Raw genomic sequence first — 27,084 nt, 5'->3', positions numbered from 1 at the left:
AGTAGAATGCCATGATCTTCTGTATTAGAGGTGATTGAGGAATCAAGCATCATGAGTAATAAGTCGTATTCATTCATTTCAACTTAACAACTTCTGTTGAAGATGTTTTTAGTTCTTTTAAAAGGCTTAAAGAGGTGTTCTTTATCCTGATTTCATATATATTGTTACATCCACTTTTCGAGAATACCATTTGTCTTCCCAAATGTATCATGAGTAACTAGCTTTCAATATTTTTTTTGCATTTATAGTTTGTTTCAAAGTGTGGATGAGTTCAATCAATCGTTCAATCAGGGTGTTTGTTTAGCGCAAACTACTCACCTGGAACGGGTCTCAAGGCACTGAGGGAGAGGGCAGTGGGTGGGGGGGTTCGGCAGCTCCTGTAGGTTCGCTGAGTTCCATCAAAGAGCCAGGTCTTGCGGTTTTTAGGAACTTGGGGAGCGAATCAGTCTGTCGGAGGAGGAGCGGGAGTGAGTTCCATGCCTTGACAGCGAGGAGGGAGAAGGAGCGCCCTCCTGTTCTGCTTTTCTTGATCCGAGTTAAAGTTGTGAGGGAGAGCTGGGCCGAGGGGAGAGAGCGCAGGGGAGCATAGAACACAAGGCATGGTTCATGTTGGCAGGCCCGGCGTTGTGGAGGGCCTTGTGTGTGTGGGTAAGAAGCTTGAAAGTGATTCTCTTCTCGACGGGGAGCCAATGTAGGGTCAGTAGGTATTGACTGATGTGGCAATGGTGTGGTAGGTTGAGGACAAGTCTGGCGGAGGTGTTCTGGACGTTCTGCAGTTTGCAGGTAAGGTTCTTGTTGATACCGGCGTAGAGTGGGTTGCCGTAGTCCAGTCTGCTACTGATGAGGGTGTGAGTGACCGTTTTCCTGTGTTCGGGGGGGTCCTCTTGAAGGTCTTGCAGAGTAGGATGAGGGTGTGGTATCAGGAGGAGGTGATGGCGTTGACTTGGTGGTCCATTTTAAGTTCGGAGTTCAGGTTGAACCCGAGGTTGTGTGCGTGGTCTGTGGGGCTGGTGGGGTCCCCGACGGTGGGGGTCACTAGGTGTCATTCCAGGCGTTGGGGTGTAGGCCCATGATGAGTATCTCTGTTTTGTCCATGTTAAGTTGAAGGCAGCTGCTCTTCATCCAAATGGTGACAGGTTCCATTCCGTCTTGAAAGTTGCATTGGGTGATGTTGGGTTTGATGGATAGGTAGTGGATGAGTTCGGTGTCGTCTGCATATGAAGTGATGTTGTGGCCATGTGCTCTGACGATGGCTGCGAGCGGGGCCATGTAGATGTTGAACAGGGTTGGCTGATGAAGGATCCTTGTGGGGGAATTTTGGAGGGATGGTTGAAAAGGAAAGCTGAAATGTGTGTTAAATAACACGTTTTGGCTATACCTGTTCTGCTGCATATTTGAAATTGGCCACGTAATGTGATTTTGCACTGTATTTACACACCTGTTGCAATGAATGTTAATATTTGGTATTGAGCTATTTTACATATACTCTAACATGGGTAACTGTCTACAAAAGTAATGATATATTGTAAACATGTTCACAAAATAGAGGTTTTTTTTGCATAGTACTGCTAAGGTATATTTGTACAAAATGTGGTTTGTAACTGACATTACTATTGCAGGATTAAATACCCTTCGCAAGCCATTTATAGAGTATCAATAATCGAATCAGCTAGAATCACAGCTGAAGTACACACAGACTGTTTAAAAGCAGGATGGAAAGGAGGTAAAATCACTCGCATATGTCACCATAAAGATGAGCACACAGATGGATCTAATGAACATGAGGAAGAGCAGGGAACAAGGAATAGGCAGCCCTAAGGAGAGTTTGTGGAAGAAGCCATTGATGTACCCGAGCAAACTATCACTCAGGATTTTGAATAATGCAATTAAAGATTCTCCACTGAGTATACTACATGATGCTTCAGGAAAAATATAAATACAGGTCTACTATTGCGCATCACTTAAGAGGATGTTGGTCAAGAGGCACCTTCATACACATGCTATTGAGCTGCCCAATCATTATATAGATATAGTGGAGAAGAGTGTGTATGGAACTGAAAGCAAACTTCGGAATACCTCTGGACCTGAAAGCACCTTCTCTACTTTTGGGCATATGAAAAATTAATGATGTTACTAGGTACAAAAGCGATTGCACCAGAAAAGGGTTATTGTGGTACATAAAGCAACTGTACAAAAATGGTGTAGTTGCCGCACACCCATGACTGGAGCAGGAACATGTACTGGTGAATTTTGGCTGACAATGCAGTGTATAACAAAAGAGGCTGAGCAAGGAAATTTGCTAAGATTTGTAGGGTTTGTTTTGAATAAATTGGGCTTGAGTGAGAGGTAGGGAATTATCACAATACTCATCTCTAATTACCAAGTGTTGCATGCGCAGGAATCAAAATGAATCAACTGTATGAAGAATGATGATTCAGTGTAGTCTTTATGCTGTGGTCTAATCCAATAAGCGAAGTAGATTTACTCTGGATATACTACTGTATGACTACATGAGTTGAGTGCCGTTCCAGCCTTTAGCATGGTCGACCTTGGCCCAGCCCAAGGGAACCAATTTTCCTAGGGGCGCATGGAGCTATGTGCCTTAAGGTTATATCAACAGCAGCACCTTTCTCATGTTGATCCAGCCTTGTTCATCCCCAGAGGGCCAGATCCCCTGGAGCCAATACCCCACTTAACATGGAAATTACCCCATCACAAGGCTATGTATATCCAGAACACGATTCAAACCCACGTACAGACGAACAAGTTGAGTGCCCTACATTACAGGTGTTTCCAAATCTCAAAGACCAAATAAAAATAACTTCCTGGAACATTGCAGGGCTAAGGTCCAAACTGTCAGATTCCAACTGGGCTAATCTAATAGACGAATGCCGTATGTGCATGTTCCAGTGAACATGGCGTACCGAACCAATTTGTACAGTACGGTACACCAACATTAGCATTCAAGCCAGACCGTCACCAGCAGGCCGACCGTCCGGATGTCTACTCATTTGGGTTAGAACAAGCCTAGCCTGCAAAGTCATTAGACTAAATATCGATTTAATAGGCTTTGACCCCATATCTCTAAAAGGGGAGTTTTCAAGAAGACTAATCAATATATATAATTGTTTCAAAAACAAAAACCAGGAATCTAACAGATTAGCTCTTTTGACCAATTTTTTACAACTCAGATAGAGAGAAATTTTTTCTTGCAGCTGGAGAGTTTAACTTTACATATGAGTGTGTGGCCTATGTCCAGGACCTCATGCAAAAACTGCAGGCACCCCGCTTAAAAGATGTACAAAGTTGGGCACAGCAAGTTCTAGCTTTTACCTTAACCCAGGGAGTATGTGCCTGCAACAGACCAACACAATCTGATTTAGAAGCTACCTTTACATTTAAGAGGGTGAACACTCCAAGCAGGCTTGATTGCACATTGATCAATCTAGACACAGTACATGATATGGTCATGACAGTGATCATAATGCAGTGGTTCTGGGATTAGTCAGCATTCCTTTTTTGCTGAAGAGTTCTGTCGGAATGGTCACTCCTATACTCACTTCAAATGATAATAGATCGATCAAATGGAGCCACAGAGTCTCAGATGAAAAGTCCTGAGCTAACATATATGCTGAGGTAGCATCTGCCCTCGTTAACATGAGCAACTTGGGATGGGATGACTTAACTATCATGCCTACTTTCACCCATCTCCTTAAGGTAATCAACAGCCGTTTCTCTAGACAGACAGTAAGCATGACCCACAGATGTAGGGATATGCCCTGGTTCAACGGTAACTGAAAACAGGCTAAGGCCGCCTTAATTGAAGGGACTGCAACAAGGCACAGATAGAGGCTAAGAGAAGTTGGGAGGACGAGAAATGGTGCACTTTGGCTGAAGCATCAAGAAAGAAAAATAGTAAATCATTTTGGCATTTATTAACCAAAGGAGCAGTGCACCCGGTAATAAAAGAGGATTTTTTTATTCGTTCATATGTTTGGGAGGAGCACTGTACACAGCTGAAAGTGATGGAGGGCAACGACAAGGACTCTGAGATCGCAAAGCATGATCCAAGCCTTATCCTAGAGAAAGTAGTAAAAGAAGCATTCTCCTTTACTCTAGAAAAAACTGTAACTGCATTCAGCAACCTGGGTAAGGGTAAAGCTCAAGGATTAGACAAGATACCGGGCGATCTTTACTGTTCAGAATCCACCATACGGGGTCCTGCACTTCACATAACATTTAACAAAATAGCGCAAGGAGGGGATATCCCAAGTACTCGGAATGGTCCTGAAATCAGCCAGATTTAAAAAAAAGGGGATTAGGGGGACCCCTCCAATTACAGACCAATCAGCTTCATAGATACTGCTCAGAAAGCTTTTAGTAAGTTGATCCTGATGCACCTAAATACTTGTATTGAGGCAAACAATATACTGTCTCACCTACAAGCTGGCTTCAGGAAACCACTAGCACCTTACAGCAGCTATTCCGTTTTTTACTGCTTACCTTGAAGGAAGTCATTATCAAACAGGGTCATCTCTATGCTGAGTTTGTCTTAAGCAAGCATGTTCCTCCATAAACCACACCAAATTATTGGTCGCCCTGCAGGATCTTGGTCTGCCAAATGGGCTGCTACAACTTACGTATGCACCAGGATAACTATGCCCAGATTTGCTGGAGCGAACGGGGCAAACTCACTGGGAAGATAGGAGTGCACAAGGGAGTTCGACAAGGATGCATCTTAACCCCAACCCTATTTACCTTATACATGAATGGGCTCGTTAAAGCGCTGTACAATTCTGGGGGGATATTCTCCTAATTTTGTGGGCATACAAATTCCATCCCTCCTGTTCACAGATAAAAGGCTACTGATTGCAAAAACACCTATGGGCGTGCACAATATACAATCAGGTTTGCAACAGCCTGCACTGACTTTGGTCGAGAGACCAATTGCTCAAAGACTAAATTCATGGCTTCGAACCCCCACCCAAAGTGAAAATCAGGTGGGCTCAAACATGCTTGAACAAGTCAAGGTTTTCGGCTACCTAGGTGTCAGACTGAATAGCAACTCAAGCTGGACTGACCAAATCCAAAAGAGCACCATTACTCTACAGTGTGTTGACTCAGCAGTGGCCAAAAAACGTAATCAATATGTTTATTGCCCTATTTCTCCAGCCCTAGAAATACATTGAGCTAGATGTCTGGGGGCAGCACTCTATGGTGCTGAACAGTGGGGCTTGGACCAGACGAAGAGCTTAGAGCTGGCAGAAAATACATTTATAAGGTCATTACTAAAACTGCCAAATAGTACCCCACTCCTACTGGTTCAGTTAGACCTTGGCCTACGAAGTTTTTAATGCATAGCAGAATTGAAATGCCTAGTGTTTTGGGTCAGAATATGGACCAGCACAATCCAAATCTCAGTAAAAGAAACTGTAGAGGAAGTAAAAAACCTTGATAGAGCAGTAGTATGGGGCTAGTGGTTTAGAGCGGTAAGGTACTGGTTAATGAGATTGGGGCTGTAGGCTACGTGGAAAGACCCCAAATCCCTGACGAAAGACACACTACCTCTTTTAAAAACGAAGTTCTGGGTTTACAGTCCGGACTCCTGTCATGTAGCCACAGCACAGGCCACCCTAACAGGGAAGTGTTTAGAGTTCAAATGCACATTGTTAGTTGAGGCAATCATGGAGGAAATTTAACCCCCACAGACACGTGCACCTTACTTACAATTAAGGTATGGAACTTTACGCCTGAATTACACTAGAGGTGATGGACTAAGGCTACTGTAACTCCGATGTGCCCGGCATGTATCCTTAGTCATTAATCATTAGGCCATTATATGTTTTTTTGTCCCTGCTATGCACAGATTAGGAAAAAGTGGCTTATACCTCCATGTCGGCTTTTATCGTGTAGGTGACCAGTATATTTTTATCAGATTCTACAAAATGGTTTGTATTCACCATATCTACGTACTTGCTTTATAACTGGTGCATTAGGTCTAAGTTGTTAACCACAAGGTAAAGCTGAGGACAACACAGGCTAGGCATAATTTGCAAATAACATTATGACTTTTTTGATAACACTTGTTTTTAATGTCAAAGGTCATATGCTCCTAATTACCTTTTATTCTTTTAAAATTTGTATAACTTTTATGCTATGACCATTTATGAATTACTGTATAATGTTTTTTATTAAGGAAGATTGTTGTATATAAATGTGGTGAATGATCTCTATTTCATCAAATAAAGGAATATTCAATTCACAATCATCAGCAAGGGCTCCAAATTTCTCATCCACTCACACCCAGGGAGCTATCTTATCAAAGGCTGGCCCTCGTTGGGTGTTTCTTTCTGGTTTCCGTCAGGGACTGCGCATGCAGTGAGCTCAGCTGCAGACAAGTAGACCCATCTTTAAAGATTACTACATTAACTTCATTAAATACATTGTCAAAATTATATCATTCATATCACAATAAAATCAGTACATTACCTGTTTCCTGTGGGACTCGTTGCTACTGCTGCTGCTGCTGCTGCTTGCACTGCTAATGCTCCATTGATTCCTGTGATTATGTTGATGCTGTTGTTGGCTTCCAGGGTGAGAAGTTTGATGGCGCCTGAGACTTTTTCTCTTGCTGTTGCTGTTGCTGCTACTGCTGCTGCTACTGCTGCTGCTGCTACTACTACTGCTGCTGCTACTGCTGCTGCTGCTGTTTGGCCTCTTTTTGTTTCTGTTCTTACTGCTGCTGCTGCTACTGCTACTGCTGCTTCTGCTGCTGCTGCTGCTGCTACTACTACTGCTTCGACCTTTGTTCTTTCTAGCATTTCTGCTGTCTTGTTGCTGGCTGCTGCTTGAGAGGCTGCTAGATGATGAGGATGATGACGAGGAAGAGGAAGATGAAGAACTAGATAAACTCTTCTTCTTTCCAGATGTAGCAACCTCAGCAACATTTGGAGCATGCTCCTTAGAATTTTTGACTTTCCTTTGATGTTTCTTCTTCTTTCTAAGCAAGCTTCCATTTTTAACCTGCAATCAGAATAAGAATATGAATGCAACGTCTTGAATCTGCTCTTCAAAATAGCATTAGTGTTTCTCTAACAATACTCTCTTGCACAGTTACATAATGCCAGAAGGTGTTTGGTGTGACCAAAGTAATTTTGCACAATGGACAATGGACCACCATTTCAAATGATGTTCTTATGATTATTAAACAAGACGTATAACAGATATGCACACAGTAAGTAAAGTCAAACTTAAAACAAAAAATTACATAAGCATATTGGTCCAATATTTGCAAAACTTTCTTCAAAAGAATAATGGTGAACTCTATTAGAAAACCATTTAATATAAATTACATTATTAAGGACAATTTCTTAAGCGGGCTAGTATATTATGTTACCAATTACCTTATATTCTTCATCAATCCCCAGAATCTTCTTCAGCTTCATTTGAACCACGGAGTCTTCAAGCTCTTCACCTTCGTTCTCTTCCACAGTTACCATGGTGATTATTTTTGAGGCCGCTTTTGGTCCTGCCTGGACCTCTAGCATCAGTTTCTCAATAGCTGCATCTGTATGAGCTGCAACCAATCAGAGGAATTAGATTATTGCATACAATCTGCTGTAATAAATCTTCAATTATCAATTATGTTCAACATTTTGTCCCTGAACACAAACAAGAATTGCTCAAACGTACCTGGTTTCATGACAAGTTTGGCTTCATTCTCTCCAATTAATTTGTACAAAGGTGAATTTCTGAGAAAAGCAGCATTTTGTGATTTGTACTCGAGGCAGACTTGGAAGCCAAAGGTTTTAGCCTTCACACAGGACTGATATGCATTAGTACTTCTGGCAGCATTGTGGTGATCTCTGTCTTCTGCAGAGTAGGCATACCTCTTGGACAAAAGTTCAGATGATACTTCCTGTTTTAAACATAGAAAAACGATTATTCATAAATGTGTTTTTCGTGTTTGTACATGTAGTGCATATTGTGATTGTCTTGCTAGGTCTCTTCATTGTGTGACTGTGTAGGAAATAATTATAAATTAGTTTATCTCTCTGTTTGTCTGTCTTCCTGTACATCTAGCTAGTTAGTGGTCATTGTGTCGGTCTGTCTTTGTGATTGTCTGGTTATCTATTGCTCTCTGTCTTGCACAGGTAGTTAATAAGAATTCCTTTAGATGTAGACCATATTTTGTGAACATGAAGTCAAAAGGAATGCAATACCTTTTGTGCAACTAATTTTGATATTATTCTTTGCTTTTCTTTTCTTTTGAATTCCAATCCATTCATTGAATTAGGTGCTGTTTAGAATTTTAGGCATATACGTTTCTAAATCATTTCCACATCTGGTCACAAATTATTCAGCTTTGTCCTGATCTGAAACCTAAGTATTTGATTATAAGTGAGCATTAAGTTTGAAACCTTGCTCATTTGTAATTTTGTTGCATTAAACATTTGAACTTTGAACAGAATTAAATTAACTTTATTTCAATATGCCTGTTTATTCCCTTTTCAATTAGAATCAGTGAAGTAGTAAAACCCATATTACCATCATGCTGGCAGCTTCTGCTGATGACTTTCCTGTTGTCTCAAAATGTTTCTTAAGAATGTTTGGCACAGCTCCTTGTGTCAATAATGGGGTCTTCTTGGCTGCATCCTGGTCTTCTACATTCCTTGTAACAGCAAACACCTGAGCTCTGGTGACACAAAGAATAAATACTATGAATCTGATGGATGGACTGGGGTGCACCAGAAGGTTCAGAGGTGAGCTTTACATTCTGCATTTAGAGGCATATTTATGTCGTTTTGGCGTAGGGCAACCTTTCTACACTGCCCTACGTCAAAGTGAAATGTCTAATACGGTGTATTTTTGTCCTGTCCCCCTGTGCTGGTGGCATTTATGCAGAATAGGGCCAATGCAGGCACCCTTGCACCATGGTGCAAGACAGCCTGTGTTGTCTGCAGGATTGTTTTTTTGCAGGAAGTGCCACCTTCCTGCACAAAAACAACCCTGGGAGTCGTGTTCCTTACTCAATGTGTGCTGCAGAATGCAGCACACATGGAATGAAGAAAAAACGAGGAGAAATAAAGTTATTTCCCCTTGTTATGCCTCACCTCAAAAGGCATAATATTTTGGTGTATACTGGGTTTACATGGTTTTGAAAATCTGAGGAAGAATCAAAATCCATGGGTGTTGCGTGAGAATTCATAGCTGGGCTTTCAAAGTCACTCAAAGTGGCTTTGTGTGGCCTCTTAGATAAGATTTCACTGACAGAGTGCCACAAAAAGTGATGCTCTGGCAGTGCAAGGGGCTCATAAATATGCCCCTTAGTCCTTAGACAATGTGCTGCATTTGTAAGTTTCAGGCATGGGGCAAGGAATTCTTAAAACAAAGTTCATATGGTAGATGTTCAGACTAGCATATCTTTTGTTTTGTTAACTTTTCCACAGATGCCACAATGCCCATGTACAGTTGGGAAATACAATGCAAATATTTACATGTGCATTTGGCATTCCCTGGAAGATTGATCCAGTATTGGAGCCACAGAATTGACCCTTGTCGAGGATAAAAATTATTTCTCTGCAGCTCATATATGGCATCATCACAGTGGTCTGTTGTAGCTCTTGCTTCAGGTCACAAAACTGATTGTAATAATTGTATTAACAACTCCACTGGTAGCCAATGAAAAACAGTACTTATTTACACTTTACCTAGTTGATCATCCATGAAGGGTTATATTTGAAGACTTCGCTGTTTATGTTCCTTCTAACTAAAGGCTGCACATCTGATTGTGGCTTAAAACATAAAGCGCAACCATGAGGTAATCCCAGGAAGAGCGGCACCAGTACATCATTATCAGATTATTCTCAGATATAAACATTCTGTCCTATATATTCCTACAAAAAAATTGCCTCGTTGGAGGTGATAATAAAAAGCCTGCAGTAAAAGGACAACATCCTTGTAAACAATATGCACTGCCCAATAATTATGTCAGACCATGTAGGTTCAAGTTCAGCCTCAAAGGTATACTCCAAGCTGCTTTTATGAAACAAATACATGTTTAACAGAGAAGGTTACACAAGTCTTGTCTGGTAGCTAATTAAGCTGTAAGTTAATTTGTGATGGGTACACACATTTTATATCTCCACTTACAGCTCTTCCATCTGTTTCATGGATTGCTAATAAAAGTCTTATGGCTTTTCAACACACTCTCAGTGAAGAGAATTGCCACACACCATCTTATATCTACTGGACGGTTTGTGTATAGTTGAATCTACCTTTTATTTATATATGAAATAGCTTTTAATTTATTGTCATAGGCACAAGTAGCATATATTTTATGAACACCTCATCAAATAAACACAGTACTAGTTAGGAAGGAGTCAAGTCCAGATAGGACTATAAGAAGGAGGGTAAAGATAGGGCAAATTATCCATGGTCTGTTCTAGGGCAGTGCTCTGAAATTTAGATGACAATATATATAATTAATGACTCAAGAAATATGAAGTTATTAATGTCTAACCTAACTGTGTAATTTTAGTTACTGCTTTAGAGCTGCTCAGCTAATGCCAAACAGGCCAATATTTTGGGAGGTGTGGGTCTGGAAAAAGCAAGATGGATGACCCTTTCTACAAAAACTGAAGCATCAGTGTACTTTGCTTTTTGTGACACTGTATACTTTTATTCTCCATTTCAATACATGCAGATCCATCATTTTCTGAGGCAAAGAACATTTTAGTCTTGACATTTTCACTCATAGACATAATGGTAAAAAGTGAAGGTTGGTGGATAAAAACACAACAGAGACTATGGAATGTTTGTTGGAGCATTTGTTTTTGGAAGATAAGGGTAATGGGTTACTATCCCTACTATAAAGTTCTGAGTGATAGATATATAATACCATGTAGGGGCGAAAAGTACTAACCAGAACTAGTGTTAGAGATATGAAAAACCCAACACTTCTTTAGGTCAGGAATTGACACCCATATATATTTGGGCTAAGCGAACATGTTAAATGGAAATAGAGTGTGAGTCTGTCTATGAAATTTACACCATCTCTCCCTGTACCTTTCAAAAATAGAGAGAATAGCTGTATGCTTTTTAGGAGTGATTCCACATTTTCAATTAAGAGCACACACACTTAGTACAGCTGTTTCCATGCATTTACCTTGTAAAAACAAACCTCATGCCTATGCCCTCATAGAATGAAATTGTAGGTGAGTGGTGCATATCTTCTCATTTATCGTTAAAACAAAGGGAATATTTTATGAAGCATAGCAACCGGTTAGGCAATGCAGTACCAAAGATTTTTTTGCTACATGTCAGTGCTTTTGCCTTGTTAAAAAGGAATGCTCAGAACCTTGAAAATTTACCAAATCAAAGAAACATTAAGATCCTCTAGTTAAAAAATGTAGTCACGTCAATTTCTCAGGAAAACTATTTTTAAAATGTAAAGAATTTTTTATGATCAAGGAAACAACACGTCAGCATTTGCAACAAATCCATGTTAACAAATATATACAAATAGATTGAATACCTGGTTATTAATAGTTCATTCTCCTGCTGGCATGGCGTTGTCTCAACCTTGATATTTTTCTCTTTTATGTCAATCTTGGCTGTGAATTTCATTGGGGTATTTGCACGAACCTTGGCATGAAACTCAATTCCAGCCTGGATGAGGTGGGTGTTGATACCCATTGTCGCCACTGTGTGCTTGGACACACTGAAAGAAAAATTGTACTATTTGTGGTCATGAACTCAGTATCGAGAGACAAATATATTGTGGACCAGCAGCCAGTGGTCAAAGTAGGACTGCATGCATACAATAGGAAATTCTCATCTACCATGTATCTGATGAGTATGAGTATTTGTTAACACAATATGTGCGACACTTGATTTGTAGAGGAAAGCCACCAGAGTGAGGTAATATGAAATAATTTAAATTTAGGGTACACATTCACATTCAGGTTAGTCCTAATATAAGATAAAATGATCTGCCATAGTAGATAGAGAAAGAAAAAGGTAAGCCCATATTTAGAAATAATATGCTGGTTCAAATTCTTGGATCAATATCTTGGTAGCAAGAGACGAGCAAAATTGTTCTTCCAAGATCTTTCAAGGTAAAGGCACTTGGAGCAAATGAGAATCATGTATCTCTTGTAACATTAGAATTGAGGGTTGGATTTGGTGGCATGTTTTAGCACTGCAAATCATTGTATGCGGTCCAGGAGACCGTTCAAATTTCAAGCCATTAAGAAGAACGTCATTTTATCTGGGATGCGGTTTTAGATGGGTTGGAGTTCCTGCTTGAGGTGTCTCCATCCTGGTGAGCAATTTGCTAAAAAAATACTGATGTTTACAAGTTGTTTGTGTTGTGTATCAGGGCCTAGGGAAAAGGGCTCGCTCAAACATCAAACTAACAGCAGATCACCATAATGTCACCCCACCCCAACAACACCCACCTGCACTTCCTCCCCAGAACCATTTGTCGCCTCATACATCCACTTAAAAAACTCATAAACAAACACAAGCCAAAGATAACGGTCTTTAGAGTTAAGCCCCCTCCGTCCCAGGACCACACAGTAATTTTTCCATCCACACCATATAGTACCAGGACAAACCATAGTAGTCATAAGGTCTCTGCTCATGTGGTCTGTATCCAGACTCTCTTCTTGAATTGAGTGTCCAGGACAGAGGTGACCGTATTGGTGAAGAGTATCTAGGTTTGGTTGGTCTCTCAGTTTCTGGTATCATTGGGTGTGGGTGGGCTGTGAGAGGATGTACAGCATCTACCCTTTATTGGTACTGGCCCAGCACCAGGAGGATCATTGTGGTGCAGTCACTGCTGCACAAGAGGTGTTGCTCAGGGAATGACCCCAATGAGTCTCAGGATCCAGTAGTTCAGACCTCTCCATCACCCTCTACTACGCCGCCTAGGGTGTCTCAAAGAAATAGGATCTCTTTTGAAGGAGTACTAAGAGTTGTGCTGGGAATATCCGTATAGAGTGGTGGCTCATGGCACACATTTTTTGTTTGGCTTCCTCGACGGATCATGTGGCTCCCTTTACAGTTCTCTATTCATACAATCAGAGGTCTTTGGGGCCCCCCGTGGGGGTCATTGTGCTAGGGAGCAGTGAACCCTTCCAATTATGAACAAGTTGGACAGGTGACGTGGGAGCATAAAGGACACAAGCCAGGATTCTAGGAAGGAATCAGTGTTCTTAATCTTCATAGCTTCCGGGAAATCGGCAAAGAAGGTTATTCCGGCGCAACCTTTTTTGTGTGGGACCTATTTTATGCTGTCCTCTGCTTGAGCTTCAAGGGCAATGAGAGTGGACAGCAGCCTGGAGCTGTCGTTTTCAAGGATGCCATGCCATCCTCAAGGCTCAAGACCCTGCTCTCCGCTTCGGTAACTTTGGATGCCACATTCTGGAGATCTTGGCGTTAGATCGAGACATCAACTTTTATCACTCCTATTTTGGATTCCACTGCTTTCTGGAAGGACCGGATGGCTTGCAGGATGGTTGCTGGATCTCCAGATTCCATAGGGAGCTGCATGAGTGAGACATTCTTGTGGGGTTCGGTCACACCAGAGGAGCGAACAATGTATTCGTCCATTTTAGATTGAGCACCCATGCCATTGTCTTTCCCCCATGATGCAGTGCCCACCCCACACTGTTCTTGGAGGCAAGGGCAGGGGTTGGGTAACACAACGATTCCACAGGTCTCCAGAGACAGGCTGATGGCACCTTATGACCTCTGGTCTCTCCAGGACTTACCCTGTGTCCCCCAAGGCCCAGACAAGGGTGACCAGCTCAGGGGTTATCTCATGAGTCTCCCACGGAGATCTGTAGTGCTGCAGCACCTTTGTTGCCCAAGTTTCCCTGCAGAGGGCCTGATGTAAGATGTCATGTCACTGGCCCGCTAACCCTCCCTAGGAGGTCCTTGCGGAGGGGAAGGACAGCAGAAGAAGCCAGCAGACTACTGTTGCATGTCTCTATTGGGGGAGGGAAGACCCAACCTCTCGGGATTTGTGGCCCTATGGCAGCCTCTTTTCAATGCCCATGATAGGCATTTTCTGCTCCCCGCCCCTCACAGAAGTCCCTCGCCTCACTAGGTACAGGGGGAAATAAGTGGCCATTGAGAATGCATCCCAGGCATGGTCATGTGGGTCTGGTGTGATCTGGCTCGGGAATATCTGGTGTGGCTAGGGGGCAAAGGGTGGCAGTAGATCAGCTTGTTGGTGATCTACCGTCAGCCCACTTGCCCCCAGTGGTTATTTGAGGAGGGTGGGCAGTACAAGCAGGCAATCGCCGACTGCATCTGTCTTCCACTTGAGGGGAAGGGACCATCCTCTTATGAGGCACGGCTCATGTTGTTAAATATTTCACAGGCTGGAGTGGGCCGTGAGCTATTGGGTGCCTCCTGCAGGGTTCCAAGCCCACTTCTGTTGGGGAGCGAAAAGCTGTGGAATAGTGCAGACAAGGCCTAGGCCAATCACCCACCTTGTGACCACAGTCATGCAGCTTTGGTGCAGGCAAACTCTGCAGGGTCCGTAGCCTCTCCAAATACCTGGATGTGTTCTCTCTCAGCTGCAGCACTGTCTCCCCTTGGAGCTGCCGTAGTTCCATTGTCAATCCTGCTTTGCGGAATGTGGTGGCCATACCTCTCGCCTGCCTTGACCAGCGTCTCAGTTGTTCTTTTGTTACATTGGAATGGTCGGCCTTTCCCTGGGCCTCCGGTTATTGGGAGTCACCAGTGTGGCTGACAATGGAGGATACCAGCAGATTTGGGGGGAGGTCATGGAGCACTCTCAAAGTGCAAGTGCCATCTAGGCCCTCTCAGCCAGACCCCCCACCTTTCAACATTATCACAAGTTTCTACTATAATGTGTATGGGATAATGCGTACTTAACTATACATTACAGACATATTGTGAGTCACCGTGAGGGTTTGTGGCCTTATAAAGGTGCAATTTCATTCTGGGAATGGTAGTTTTGTTTCTACTTTTGCAAAATAGGAAAATGATGACTGTGTGCACTGCTAATGCTCCACCAGGACAAACTGAAAGCGTCCCATTCATCTTCCTCCATCTATATGTATGTGGAAGAATAATTCTAAAACCCAATTAGCAAATAGAGGTAAGAAAAAGATCCTAGTTACAGACAACATTCACATTAAGCTCATGTGCTGGCTACAACCTTAATAAACTGCTATAGATAAGGCTAAATTGCTGTTTAAAACACTATTTCCTCACCGACTAAAAAAGAACATTTTTGATTCAAAATAATTATATTCGTTATGTGCAGCTTGTGTACAATTCTTGTAAATGAGAGGGCTCAGTTGCACTACAAATACTAGTTGGGCACTATTAAACAACATCTCTGATGCACTTACTCTACAAAAATTGTACTCTAAGTTTTGCAAGGTTGTTCAAGTTTGTATGCTAGAACCTAATTGATGAAGCTTTGTCCAAAACAACTACATGTCTATCCACATTTAATTTCTTTGGATTCTTGATACACTTTTTCCAAGGAGCAAATTCTAGGGTACTGGTTCTTCTAATGGCAGGAATGGCAATTCACATTCCGGGTTGTAGCAATGAGAGGCTTCTTTCCCTATCTTCTGTCAATGGCATTTAAAGATATTCAACAGGTTAATTTCAGATGATCATAAGGTTCCTGTCTGTTCTAGGAGGCAGTCTGGCATTTAAGCGCTGTATCATGTAGAGTTTCATGTAAACACATAGGGGCATATTATCAAGTAAGGGCGTTACATTATCGCCGCTTTTATCGGCAGGAAACTGCCGATAAAGCGGCGATAATGGGCTAGATAATATGCTCTATGAATTCCAATCGTAGCCCATGTTAGATGTCTTCACATCTAACACGGGCTACGAATGGAATTCATAGAGCATATTATCAAGCCCATTATCGCCGCTTTATCGGCATTTTCCTGCCGATAAAAGCGGCGATAATGTAACCCCCTTTCTTGATTAAATGCCCATAGACCTTCAAACTAATTTGATGGACTAATTTGAGTCATTGAATCAACCTCTATCTTTGCAAGTTATCATCATATTTACGAAGAGCCAGAGTAAGTCTAAACTTAGTATGTTAACAGTGCTGCTTGGAAGTAAATGTTGTGCTCTACATTGCCAGTTTGTCGTCTTACTTAAAGTTCATACTTAAGTTTGATCTATTATAGTAACTCAATGAAGGAAACTTTCATCAGTGAAATAGATAGACCTCTCTTCAACCTAAAGAGGATTATCTCTGTTTTGTCGCTAGTAAGCTGATTACGCTTCAACCTCAGTGGTGACTGCACTCATTGATCCAATAATCAAAGTATTATTGAACTGTAGTTATACATGAATCGGCTTAGACATTGGCACCTGTTCTGCTCAAGGACCACACAGATTAATAGTCATTTTTGACTTCTGCTAAAGTCCATCATTTTGTTGCTCACATTGAATTGCTTCTAAAACATGTTCCTATATTTCACTTGTATTCTTTTTCTAAAGCGTAATTAGTAAGGACTGTATACTATAGTTAACTTTTTCAAAGCAGAGATTACAACTAGATATCCATTATTCTTTTAATTTTCCTGCTTTTTCAATCATTGTTTTTGTACATTCCTTATTTCCCTAGAGTTCGCTTTCAACCTGACTCATAGAACCCAATGGTAGGATACATTTAAGAAGCTTTTTTGCTTGCTCCACTTAACCTATTTTTGTGGGAGCTTTGATACAATGGCAATTCTTTCAAATGTAGGTGTAGAATGTTCAGTCACGCTGGATATTAACAATGATCATTTTTGTCACTTATATTTCGGCCAGTCTTCATTGGATAAATTAATGTATATTTATTTTACCTTGGAGATACATCAGCGTGAACTTGGATATTAGACTCAAGAAGCTGAGCAAGGCTGAAATCCGAGGAAGGAGAGGGAGTCACCTTCACATCAGCTGCAAAAAGAAAGATTAGTATTGAAGCAGACAGATAGAAACATTCAAAATAGGCACACATCTCTGTGCAGCACTAGCTCAATATTAAACTGTTGTTCCCATCATAATTTCTTGATATAAATATTAAATACATGAATATTAGAAACTTACTGTTAAGTGCAGCATTCACTACAGCAGCAGAATATATGCTCAATTCCATGGGCAGACCAACACAAGTGGGAACGATCTGTCGAACCTCAGCTGCCAACACCGGTTGGGAATATTGCCCTGCAACACCATTAAGAAGTTTGTTGATAACAGTCTTTACCATACTGTGTCTTGCTGCTGGTTCATTGAGAGCCTGTAGTGAGTGAAAAAAACAGAGGATAGTTGAATGAGAGGTACTGCTGCTGTAGAGAGCTATGAGAATGCAGAATTCAGGCGTTGTTACCTTAATGGCAGTCTGAATAAATTCCTTGTCAATGTCAAGGAAGGCCATCTCCTGACCAAACAGCTTGATGTAAGCTGAGATTAATGGGGCATCTGCAGGCAGAGCCTTAAAGCCCAACAGCTGTGGAAACAGAGAACACAAGTAGTAAGAAATACAAAACAGCTTTATAAAATCAAAATGCTTTGTAAAACTAACTTCACTAAGTAATTAGTGTCTGATGCAATGCTCTTGAAAGCAGATACCATTCAAACTAAATCTTAGCCAGTCAACCTTTGCCCAAGGCATGGGCCGCATCAGTGTTCACCAGGGCTTCCGGCAACCTGTTGAAAACTGAGAAGAAGTAACACTCTCAGCTGCTTCTCTGAGGATGTTTGCTTGAGGATTCTCTGTCTTGGCAGTGACAAGAGAAACATATCATCTCCCTCAGAGAGAGTGCTACAGACTCTCAGACCACCCATCTAACATATGTTGATTGAGATCATCTTCCCATTGAGAAGTTGGGTCTCTGGATGCCCTACATCAGAGAGGGTTCTTAGGATACTTATTGAAGTCCCTCACATGTCCAAAAGGGTGCACAGACATAATATCGACTCCAAAATATTGTTTGGACAGAATATCGAGTTTTAAATATTGTTTGGAGAAAATATCGACTAGACAGAATATCGACAGCCAAAATATCGTTTTTAAGGTAAGTGAAGTAATATCGACTGTAAATAATATAGACAGTGAAAATATCCAAGTATATAATCTAGATAGTAAAAAATATAGTTTTATAAATAATATTTAATTATTTATAGTGTTTTTATGTTATAATATTTGTGAAAAGTGTCATTTTATTTTATAATTATTTTTAATTAATGAGTTTTTTTAAATTATTGTGTAATTTTATTCTGTAGCGGGTTGTGGGTTTATAGGGGAATAGGGTGGGAAGTAATTTTATTATAATTAATTAAATATGTAAATTTATTAATTGGTAGTAATAATTAATTAATTGGTAATTAAATAATATATGTTAATTATTTAAAATTTAATTGGTAATTAATGTAATTTAATTGATTAATTGCTAATTATGTAAATTAAAATAATGTATTTTCTGTAGCGGGTTGTGGGTTTATAGGGAATAGGGTGGGAAGTAATTTAATTATAATTAATTAAATATGTAAATTTAATAATTGGTAGTAATATTTAATTAATTGTTAATTAAAAAATATTTGTTAATTAATTAAAATGTAATTGGTAATTAATTTAATTTAATTGATTAATTGCTAATTATGTTAAATTAAAGGGGTATTTTTAGGGTTCAGGGTCAGTTTTTAGTTTTTGGGTAAAGGGGTATTTTTTGGGTTCAGGGTCAGTTTTTAGTTTTTGGGTAAAGGGGTATTTTTAGGGTTCAGGGTCAGTTTTTAGTTTTTGGGTAAAGGGGTATTTTTAGGGTTCAGGGTCAGTTTTGGGTTTTTGGGGTACATATACAATGTTGCCTATTATTTAATTAAATTTTGTTACTATATATATATATGTTTTAAGAAATATGATTAAAAAAATATTATTTTTTTACTTTAATTAATTATTTAATTATTAAAAGTTATTTTAAGTATTGTTAATTATATTTTAGTAATTAATTTTTTATATTAATGTAATTAAATATTGTTTTTAGTAAAGTCGATATTTTTTACAACGATATTTTTGTAAACGATATTTTGTACTCGATATTTTTGTACTTACCTGTTTGTACATACAAACTCGATATTTTGGTTGTAGATATTTTTTCCTCGATATTTTGGGTAGTCGATATTTTGGTAGTCGATATTCTTTCAGTGATCCGTCCAAAAGCAATTGTTCCATGTGTCTGTCACCACAGTAGTCACACATTAAATAAATGGGTTGCAAGAGCACCTATAGTTGAACTATCTAACCACTAGTGCCAGCGAACCCTTTGGCCAGCTTATGTAATGGGAAACTATGGACACCATTAAGAGTTCGGCAGAATGAGCATCCTGCTGTAATTCAGCAATGATCAGGTGCCACAAAAATTTAAGTTCCTCCACTTTAGTTAGGGTTAGGACAACCTTTATGTGTCAGACAGCAGAGCCTCAAGCAGGCCCTGGCGTGGGAAACTCCTGACCCGATCACCCACCTTCCACACCCTATCTATGAGGCTAACAGCAGTATAGACCAAATGTATAGGTCACCTGGCCTATGCACTTGGTCTATACCTCTGTTGGACTCATAAATAGGATGGGCCTATTTTTCCTGCCAGGGACTGACACATGCAGGGAACTCAATATCTACCATACTCAGAGTGCAAACAGATTGCATTTCAAGGACATTGATTTGCTACGGCCTGACTTTAGGGACTTGTTTCACAAGTAATGATTACAGGCCACTAATGCATGGTGGGTGGTTGGAAGTCAAGTTTTCCAAAGGGGCTCTTGATGTGTTAGCTGTAGAGCTTTCATCAATACACAACTCACCAACAAGGCAGAAATCTGAATGATGTGTGGTGCTCTGCTATAAAAGTAGAAACAAGGACCTCATGTGTCAAGTGAGATTTAAATTTGCTTCATTTTGTGTAAGTGTCTTTAACTCCGATGGGTCACTGTAATTGCACCTAAATGATTTGTTCATATTGCAACAAAAAATGGAGTGACCTAGTCTATTTAATATCTTAACACATGCTAGCCAAACCAAATGACATTTCAGGCACAAAGAAAGACCTGCATTTTCCAAAAGACTTGTTATCATTAGACAGATCTATTCCTATAGCTCTTCTTCATTAATCTAGCAGCAAAGTTTACTATCCTTGTTCTGTGCTTATACATCTTTGTACTTTATCAGAAAATGAATAACTATTACTTAAAATAAGAGATGCATGTCTATGAATGACTAATTTAATATACATTGCTAGGCTCAATTTAGTTTTGTTGGAAATTTTTAAATGAAAATTTAGTGTTACCAAACATAATGCTACAAAGGTTTGCATTTTTGTAAACATCTTTTGGTTCGTGGCAGATCCAGCAAATCCAGACAGCAGTCACACCACTGCAGCCATCAGTAACACACCCAGTGGTAGATTTATATCTGATAGGAACCAGTGGGTTTCACATAGCTGCCTGCCGCTAAATCATAACCAAAATTATTTGAGCAATTTTAGGCAACATTTATTTTCAAACAATACTCTTGTGTGATTCAATGACTACCTGAAATGGGTAATGTTAGCAACAGTGCACATAGTGAGAACTTGTGGGAGACTTCGGTGGGAGTGTCTGATGTTTGACAGGCATTGACTGACTGAAGAGGAAATGGATGTGCCTTGGTATTTATGGAAATCCTGCGATTAAATCTAATGTGTAAATAATAAGTTCAACAAATGTAAATGAATACCTTACCGTTTTTACAATCTGCTGGATTTTCTTGCGCATTGGGTATTCAGCAAATGGAGTATTCTGTTTCCTGAGAGCTTGTTCCAGACCTTCAGCTCGGACAGCAATCTAGTAACAAATATTCAAATGTAAGTTTCTGTAGAGAGCGGTGATGTATCAGTTAGCAGCATGTTGATCACTGATTTGGTATATTAAGAACTGCAATAGTTATTCCCTTACAGCAGCATGACAGTGGTTTTGGTTTGCAAGGTTTCTCCCATCTCCTGATACACATTTTATTATATCTACCTTTATTTATTCTATTTATTTTTAATAATAGAGTTTTATAAAGCGCAAATAAGATCCACGAGGGTATACAAGCATTTTACATATAGTCAGGGAAAGGAAACAAGAGGATCAAAATTAAATAACAAATTCAAGAATGAAAATAGCTGTTGCAAAGTCAAGGGGCGGGGTATTAATTCCCCCTGAAGGACAATGCAAATATGAAAACAAACAGAAGCATTGGTAGGAAGTTGCAAACATGCGTGAAGAGAATGCTCCATAACGTGGTCCAGAGGTAGAGTTTGTGAATTTTAGTCTTCATCAGCAAGGCTTTAACTTCTTTTTTGAAAGTCACAGGTAAGGGATTCAGTATGGATTCGGAGGGCAGAGAGTTCCAAATTCTATGGACAATGCCCGAGAAGGCACAGTTGTAGGTTTTCTCTTTATGAAATAAAGTGCTGGTGCTTCTAGAGGACCTACAGCCACCAGGTCAATCCAGTTTTTTGTGCAATGTACAGTGAGGTGTTGAAGTGTAGGGCGCTGTGGGTTATGCAGGCAATTTGTAGTGGAATCCTAGCCTTATATGGGTGCTAGTTTAAAGATTTCAAATCTGTTGAGATGAGGTTGTTTCTTTTGGATCCTGTGATGAGCCTTGCTGCGGAGTTAAGGCCATCTTGTATCTCAATACACCTCAAAGGGTTGCACTTCCATAGTACAGCCTGGACATTACTAGGGCTTGAACTGCAGACTTAAAATCATCAGGGGATAGAAAGTGTTTAATTGCTATGTTCAGGTTCTTATCTAGTGTTATTCCCAGTGAGCTTGCAGAATCTATGATGTGTAGCATGCAGTTAAAAGCAGTTAGTTGTTTCAAATATTCTTCAATAATGGGAAATTGCTAGGGTGGGGCAATTAGGAGAAATTCCATTTGAGAGTTAATAGATGAGATACATTGAGGGGCCTGATATCCTCAGGGAAGTGATTGTCAGGTCAATTTAAATCAATCAATCAATCAGGTCATTTATAGAGCGCACTACTCACCCGTAGGGTCTCAAGGCGCTGGGTAGGGGGGGGGGTGCCGTTACTGCTCGAACAGCCAGGTCTTGAGCTTCTTCCTGAAGGAGAGGTGGTCTTGGGTCAGGCGCAGGTCGGTCGGGAGTGAGTTCCAGGTCTTGGCGGCCAGGTAGGAGAAGGACCTTCCTCCTGTTGTCGCTCTTCGGATGCGGGGGACGGCGGCGAGGGCGTGGTTGGTTGATCTGAGGAGGCGCTTGGGAGTGTAGAAGTTGATCCGGTTGTTGAGGTAGCTCGGGCCTTGGTTGTGTAGGGCTTTGTGCGCATGGGTGAGGAGACGGAAGGTGATTCTCTTGTTGACCGGGAGCCAGTGCAGATCTCTCAGGTGTCCGGAGATGTGGCTGCGTCGGGGGATGTCGAGGATGAGTCTGGCCGAGGCGTTCTGGATCCGCTGGAGTCTCTTCTGGAGCTTGGCGGTGGTTCCGGCGTAGAGGGCGTTGCCGTAGTCCAGTCGGCTGGTGACGAGGGCCTGGGTGACCGTCTGCCTCGTCTCGGTGGGGATCCACCGGAAGATCTTACGTAGCATGCGCAGGATGTTGAAGCAAGACGAGGAGACGGCGTTTACTTGTCTGGTCATGGAGAGGGAGGAGTCCAGGATGAAGCCCAGGTTGCGTGCGTGGTCCGTCGGTTTGGGTGCGGTGCCCAGGGCGGGGGGCCACCAGGAGTCGTCCCAGGCGGAGGGCGAGGAGCCCAGGATGAGGACCTCCGTCTTGTCCGAGTTCAGTTTCAGGCGGCTGGTCGTCATCCATTCGGCTACATCTCTCATCCCTTCGTGCAGGTTGGCTCTGGCGGTGGCGGGGTCGTTGGTCAGGGAGAGGATCAGCTGGGTGTCGTCGGCGTAGGAGATTATGTTGAGGTTGTGTTGGCGTGCGATGGCCGCGAGGGGGCTCATGTAGACGTTGAAGAGGGTGGGGCTCAGTGAGGATCCTTGAGGGACGCCGCAGATGACTTTGGTGGCCTCTGACTTGTACGGTGGTAGGCAGACTCTCTGTGTTCTTCCTTCGAGGAAGGAGGTGATCCATTCCAGTGCGTTGTCCTGGATTCCGATGTTGCCGAGGCGCTGTACTAGGGTGCGGTGGCAGACAGTGTCGAAAGCCGCGGAGAGGTCCAGGAGGATGAGGGCCGCTGTTTCTCCGTTGTCCATCAGAGTTCGAAGGTCATCGGTGGCAGCGATGAGGGCGGTCTCGGTGCTGTGGTTCGCTCGGAAGCCCGACTGTGAGGGGTCGAGGGATCCATTCGTCTCGAGGAAGGCGGCCAGCTGTTTGTTGACGGTCTTCTCGATGACTTTGGCCGGGAACGGGAGGAGCGAGATGGGACGGTAGTTCTTGAGGTCGGTGGGGTCTGCTGTGGGTTTCTTGAGAAGAGCGCTGAGTTCGGCGTGCTTCCAGCTCTCAGGGAAGGTGGCGGTGTCGAAGGAGGTGTTGATGATGTCCCGCAGGTGGGGTGCGATGACAGCGTCGGCCTTGTTGAAGACGTGGTGAGGGCAGGGGTCAGTCGGAGATCCGGAATGGATGGAGTTCATGGTGCGGATGGTGTCTTCGGTGCTGATCGGGGTCCAGGTGCGGAGGGTGGTGGTGGGTGGCGTTGTTGCGGTTGTGGCTTGCGTTGGTTGGTTGTTGAAGCTGTTGTGTATGTCCGTGATCTTGTTGTGGAAGTAGGACGCGAGGGAGTTGCAAAGGTCTTGCGACGGGGTGATGTCGTTGTTTCCGGCGTTGGGGTTGGAGAGCTCTTTCACGATGTTGAAGAGTTCCTTGCAGTTGTGTGCGTTGTTGTCCAGTCGATCCTTGTATGTATTTTTCTTGGTGGCGCGGATCAGTTGGTGGTGTTTCCGGGTGGCGAGCTTGAGGGTGGTCATGTTGTCCGTAGTTGGTTCCCTTCTCCAGACTTTCTCGAGGGCTCGACAGTTCTTCTTGGAGCTCTTGAGTTCGTCGGTGAACCATGGTGTTTTTCTGCTGCAGGGTCTGCTGGGTGGGGTTCTCAGAGGGGCGAGTTCGTCCGCGCAGTTGTTGATCCACTTCGTGAGGTTGTCGGCGGCCTGGCTGGGGTTCGCTGAGCTGGCGGGAGGGTGCTGGCTCAGGGAAGCGGTGAGCTGGTCGGCTGTGATCTTGTTCCAGCTTCTTCGGGCAACCTGTTGCTGGTGATGGTGGATCGTCGTTCTTCTGAAGGTGAAGTGGACGCAGCTGTGGTCCGTCCAGTGGAGTCCTGTTGCGTGGCTGAAGGTGACGTCTTTGCTGGATGAGAAGACGGCGTCGAGTGTGTGTCTGGCGAGGTGGGTGGGGGTGGACACCAGCTGCTTGAGTCCGAGGTTGGCGAGGTTGTCGAACAGGCTGATGGTGTTGCGGTCGCTGTTGTTCTCCAGGTGGAAGTTGAGGTCCCCCAGGAGGATGTAGTCGGCGGAGGGGAGGGCATGCGGGCTGACGAAGTCGGCGATGTCCTCGCTGAATCGTGTGCGTGGTCCCGGGGGTCGGTAGATCAGGGTGCCTCTGAGGGTGGTGTTCGGGTTGGTGTGGATCTGGAAGTGCAGGTGTTCAGCGGTGGTTAGGGTGTCGTCGGTGTTGGTCGTGATGCGGATGGTGTCTCTGTGGATGATGGCGATGCCTCCTCCCGTCTGGTTGGCGGTGCGGTCCCTCCGGGTGATCTTGTAGCCCTCTGGGATGGCGATGGCGATGTCTGGGGCTGAGGAGGCGTTCATCCAGGTCTCGGTGAGGAAGGCAACGTCAGGGGCGGTGGTGTCGAGGAGGTTCCAGAGTTCTACGGCGTGTCTGTGGACGGAGCGGGTGTTGAGCAGGATGCACTTGAGGTGGTTGCTGCTGGTGTTCGGCTTGGTGGGTGCAGGAAAGGTCCGGATGCAGGTGAACTTGCAGGCGTGGCAGCTGAAGGGTCCGTGGGTGTGCTTCGGGGCGGCTCGGTGACATCCTGGGATGCGGCCGGTGTTGAGTGCGATGAGATCGGTGGCGGTGTAGGTTCGTCGGGTCGGCTTTCGTTGGTGGGGGCCAGGGGTCCTGGCGCTGGTCGCGATCCGGTCGCGGACGGGCGCAGACGGGCTTACCTTTGGCGCGCCTTCGGCGCACAATCGGCGCGCCTGCTGCGCGTCAACGCTGCGCGTTCGCACGGTCGCCATTTAAGGCGAAGTGCGCGGGTGGGCGGAGCAGCTGGGAGGCGGGAGCGGGGAGGGAACAGAAGGAAAAAAGGGGCGTGGTCGGCGGTGGTGGCGGGAAGCGGGGGGCGGCGAGGGAGGCGGGAAACAGGACGGAGGACGGCCAGAGACTAAGAAACAAGCACAGAATACAGTCAGAAACGCTTAACACGGGCTAAAACAAATAAAGATAGAAACAAGCACAAATTACAGTACAAACCGCTTGACACGGGCAGAAACTGAGAAAAATAAAACAAGCACAAATGGGAGGCAAAACAGAGCAGAGCGACCGACAGCAGGGTCAGCCGGCAGCGAGGCAGGCAGCGAGGCAGAGGGCACAGCAGAGGGGCACACGCAGCAGCTGGTGGCCGTGCGGCGCGTGGGTGTCCCACAATTTGGGTGTAATCGGCATACATGTGATAGTGGGTGTTAGGTTATTTCAAGATTTTAATTAAAGGCTCAATGAACAGGTTGAAGAGAGTGGATGAGAGCTTGGAGCCCTGTGGAACCCCTAGTGTGACCGGTGTAGACTTGGACTGAGACTGATTGACCTTAATTCTTTGTATCCTCAAAAGTTGATGAGAGGTCGAGGAGGATTAGAAGGCAAGATTAGTTTTGATCCCGTATTTTTAATGTCATCAACTATGTGTGTAATAGCTGTTTCAGCCCTGTGACCCCTAGGGAAGCCAGATTGGAACCAGTCAAGGAGATGAAATTGGTCTATGTGGTTGCAAAGTGTACTTAGACACATCTATTGAGGTGCTTCACCAGAGTCGGAATGTTGGTGATTGGGAGGAAGTTGTCGAGGTCTTCGTGGTCAACCATGGGAGTTTTGAAAATAGTAGTTAGCTGCCCCGTCGTTGGGTAATCAGGGATCTTGCCTTGAAGTAGGGAGGCATTGAATATGTTGGTCGAAAGTGGAAGCATAGAATTGTTCATCGCAATCAAGAAATTTGTAGGTAAAGGGTCAAAGTAGTGGTTTGACGGTTTCAGTGCTTTGGTTAATATGACAATTCATCCATACTTTATTTACTGGTCTAGAAGTGTGCTCCTTTACCATGGCAAACTAGTAGTCTTTACCTCAAGAATATCAGCCTCTGCACCGATGATGTACCCTCGGGTTTTGGCAAGGAGGAACACTGGGAACATTGTGTTTGCGCTGTTCATGATAAAGACATCTGCAGTTGCTCCAGCCATAAGTGCATCTATAGTAAAACAATAAATGCATGTTCTTTAAAAAATGGAATAGATGGTTCATCATCCTGCTGCTTTATTGTGGCCCTCGCATAAGTGCATGACAAGTTAAGACACTGTACAAGATTCTAAGTTTCCAGGAAATGTGCACTTAATAATACGATTTTACGCCATCAGCGTGAAAAGCGTTGAGCTTGAAATATATAAAAGATTGTGAGAAAATGTTCTCAGATATATATATGCACAGAAAGCCCATGTTTCACTTCTACATACCACCTAAAGATGCTGATCATCCATGTTGGTTTATGAGGAATGTGTAATTGGCCAAGTGAGGTACACATCACCTTCGCAATTCATATACATTTCAATAGAGGTCCCTTCGATGAGGAACAACTTCTGGAAATACACTTTCACAACAAGCTCTATTTCATAGGCACATTCTGAGTGGTATCTCATTTTGATCCAATGGCAGTCAATGTTTACCACCTTAGCACTGTGTGGAAATAGGTAAAACGACAAATGATCGATTATCACTGCATGTGTATTTTGTATCCCCCCAAATTTTAATTTTAATTGTTCTTATCTGTGTCACCATCAAAGATGTGGTGTGTACTCACTAGATCAAGGTGTCCTCAAACACTAAT

At 43.0% G+C, this 27,084-nt stretch overlaps 1 protein-coding gene across 1 annotated transcript in view; it reads right to left on the bottom strand.

Moving 5' to 3' along the window:
* Positions 1-27,084, bottom strand: part of LOC144756183 (vitellogenin-A2-like) — a 60,044-nt gene that overhangs the window by 15,347 nt on the left and 17,613 nt on the right. Inside the window, exons 14-23 of the mRNA XM_078645780.1 lie at positions 26,327-26,451; positions 20,782-20,883; positions 17,396-17,515; positions 17,116-17,305; positions 16,872-16,965; positions 11,537-11,722; positions 8,548-8,695; positions 7,693-7,918; positions 7,404-7,576; positions 6,490-7,023 (exon numbers count right to left, since the gene is read on the bottom strand). Coding sequence (XP_078501906.1) covers positions 6,490-7,023; positions 7,404-7,576; positions 7,693-7,918; positions 8,548-8,695; positions 11,537-11,722; positions 16,872-16,965; positions 17,116-17,305; positions 17,396-17,515; positions 20,782-20,883; positions 26,327-26,451 — 1,898 coding nt within the window. The remainder of the gene's footprint in view (positions 1-6,489; positions 7,024-7,403; positions 7,577-7,692; positions 7,919-8,547; positions 8,696-11,536; positions 11,723-16,871; positions 16,966-17,115; positions 17,306-17,395; positions 17,516-20,781; positions 20,884-26,326; positions 26,452-27,084) is intronic.

The sequence above is a fragment of the Lissotriton helveticus genome, chromosome 1_1 (assembly GCF_964261635.1).
Source record: "Lissotriton helveticus chromosome 1_1, aLisHel1.1, whole genome shotgun sequence".
In the NCBI taxonomy this organism is placed as follows: Eukaryota; Metazoa; Chordata; class Amphibia; order Caudata; family Salamandridae; genus Lissotriton; species Lissotriton helveticus.
This window is presented reverse-complemented; position numbering and strand designations above follow the sequence as displayed.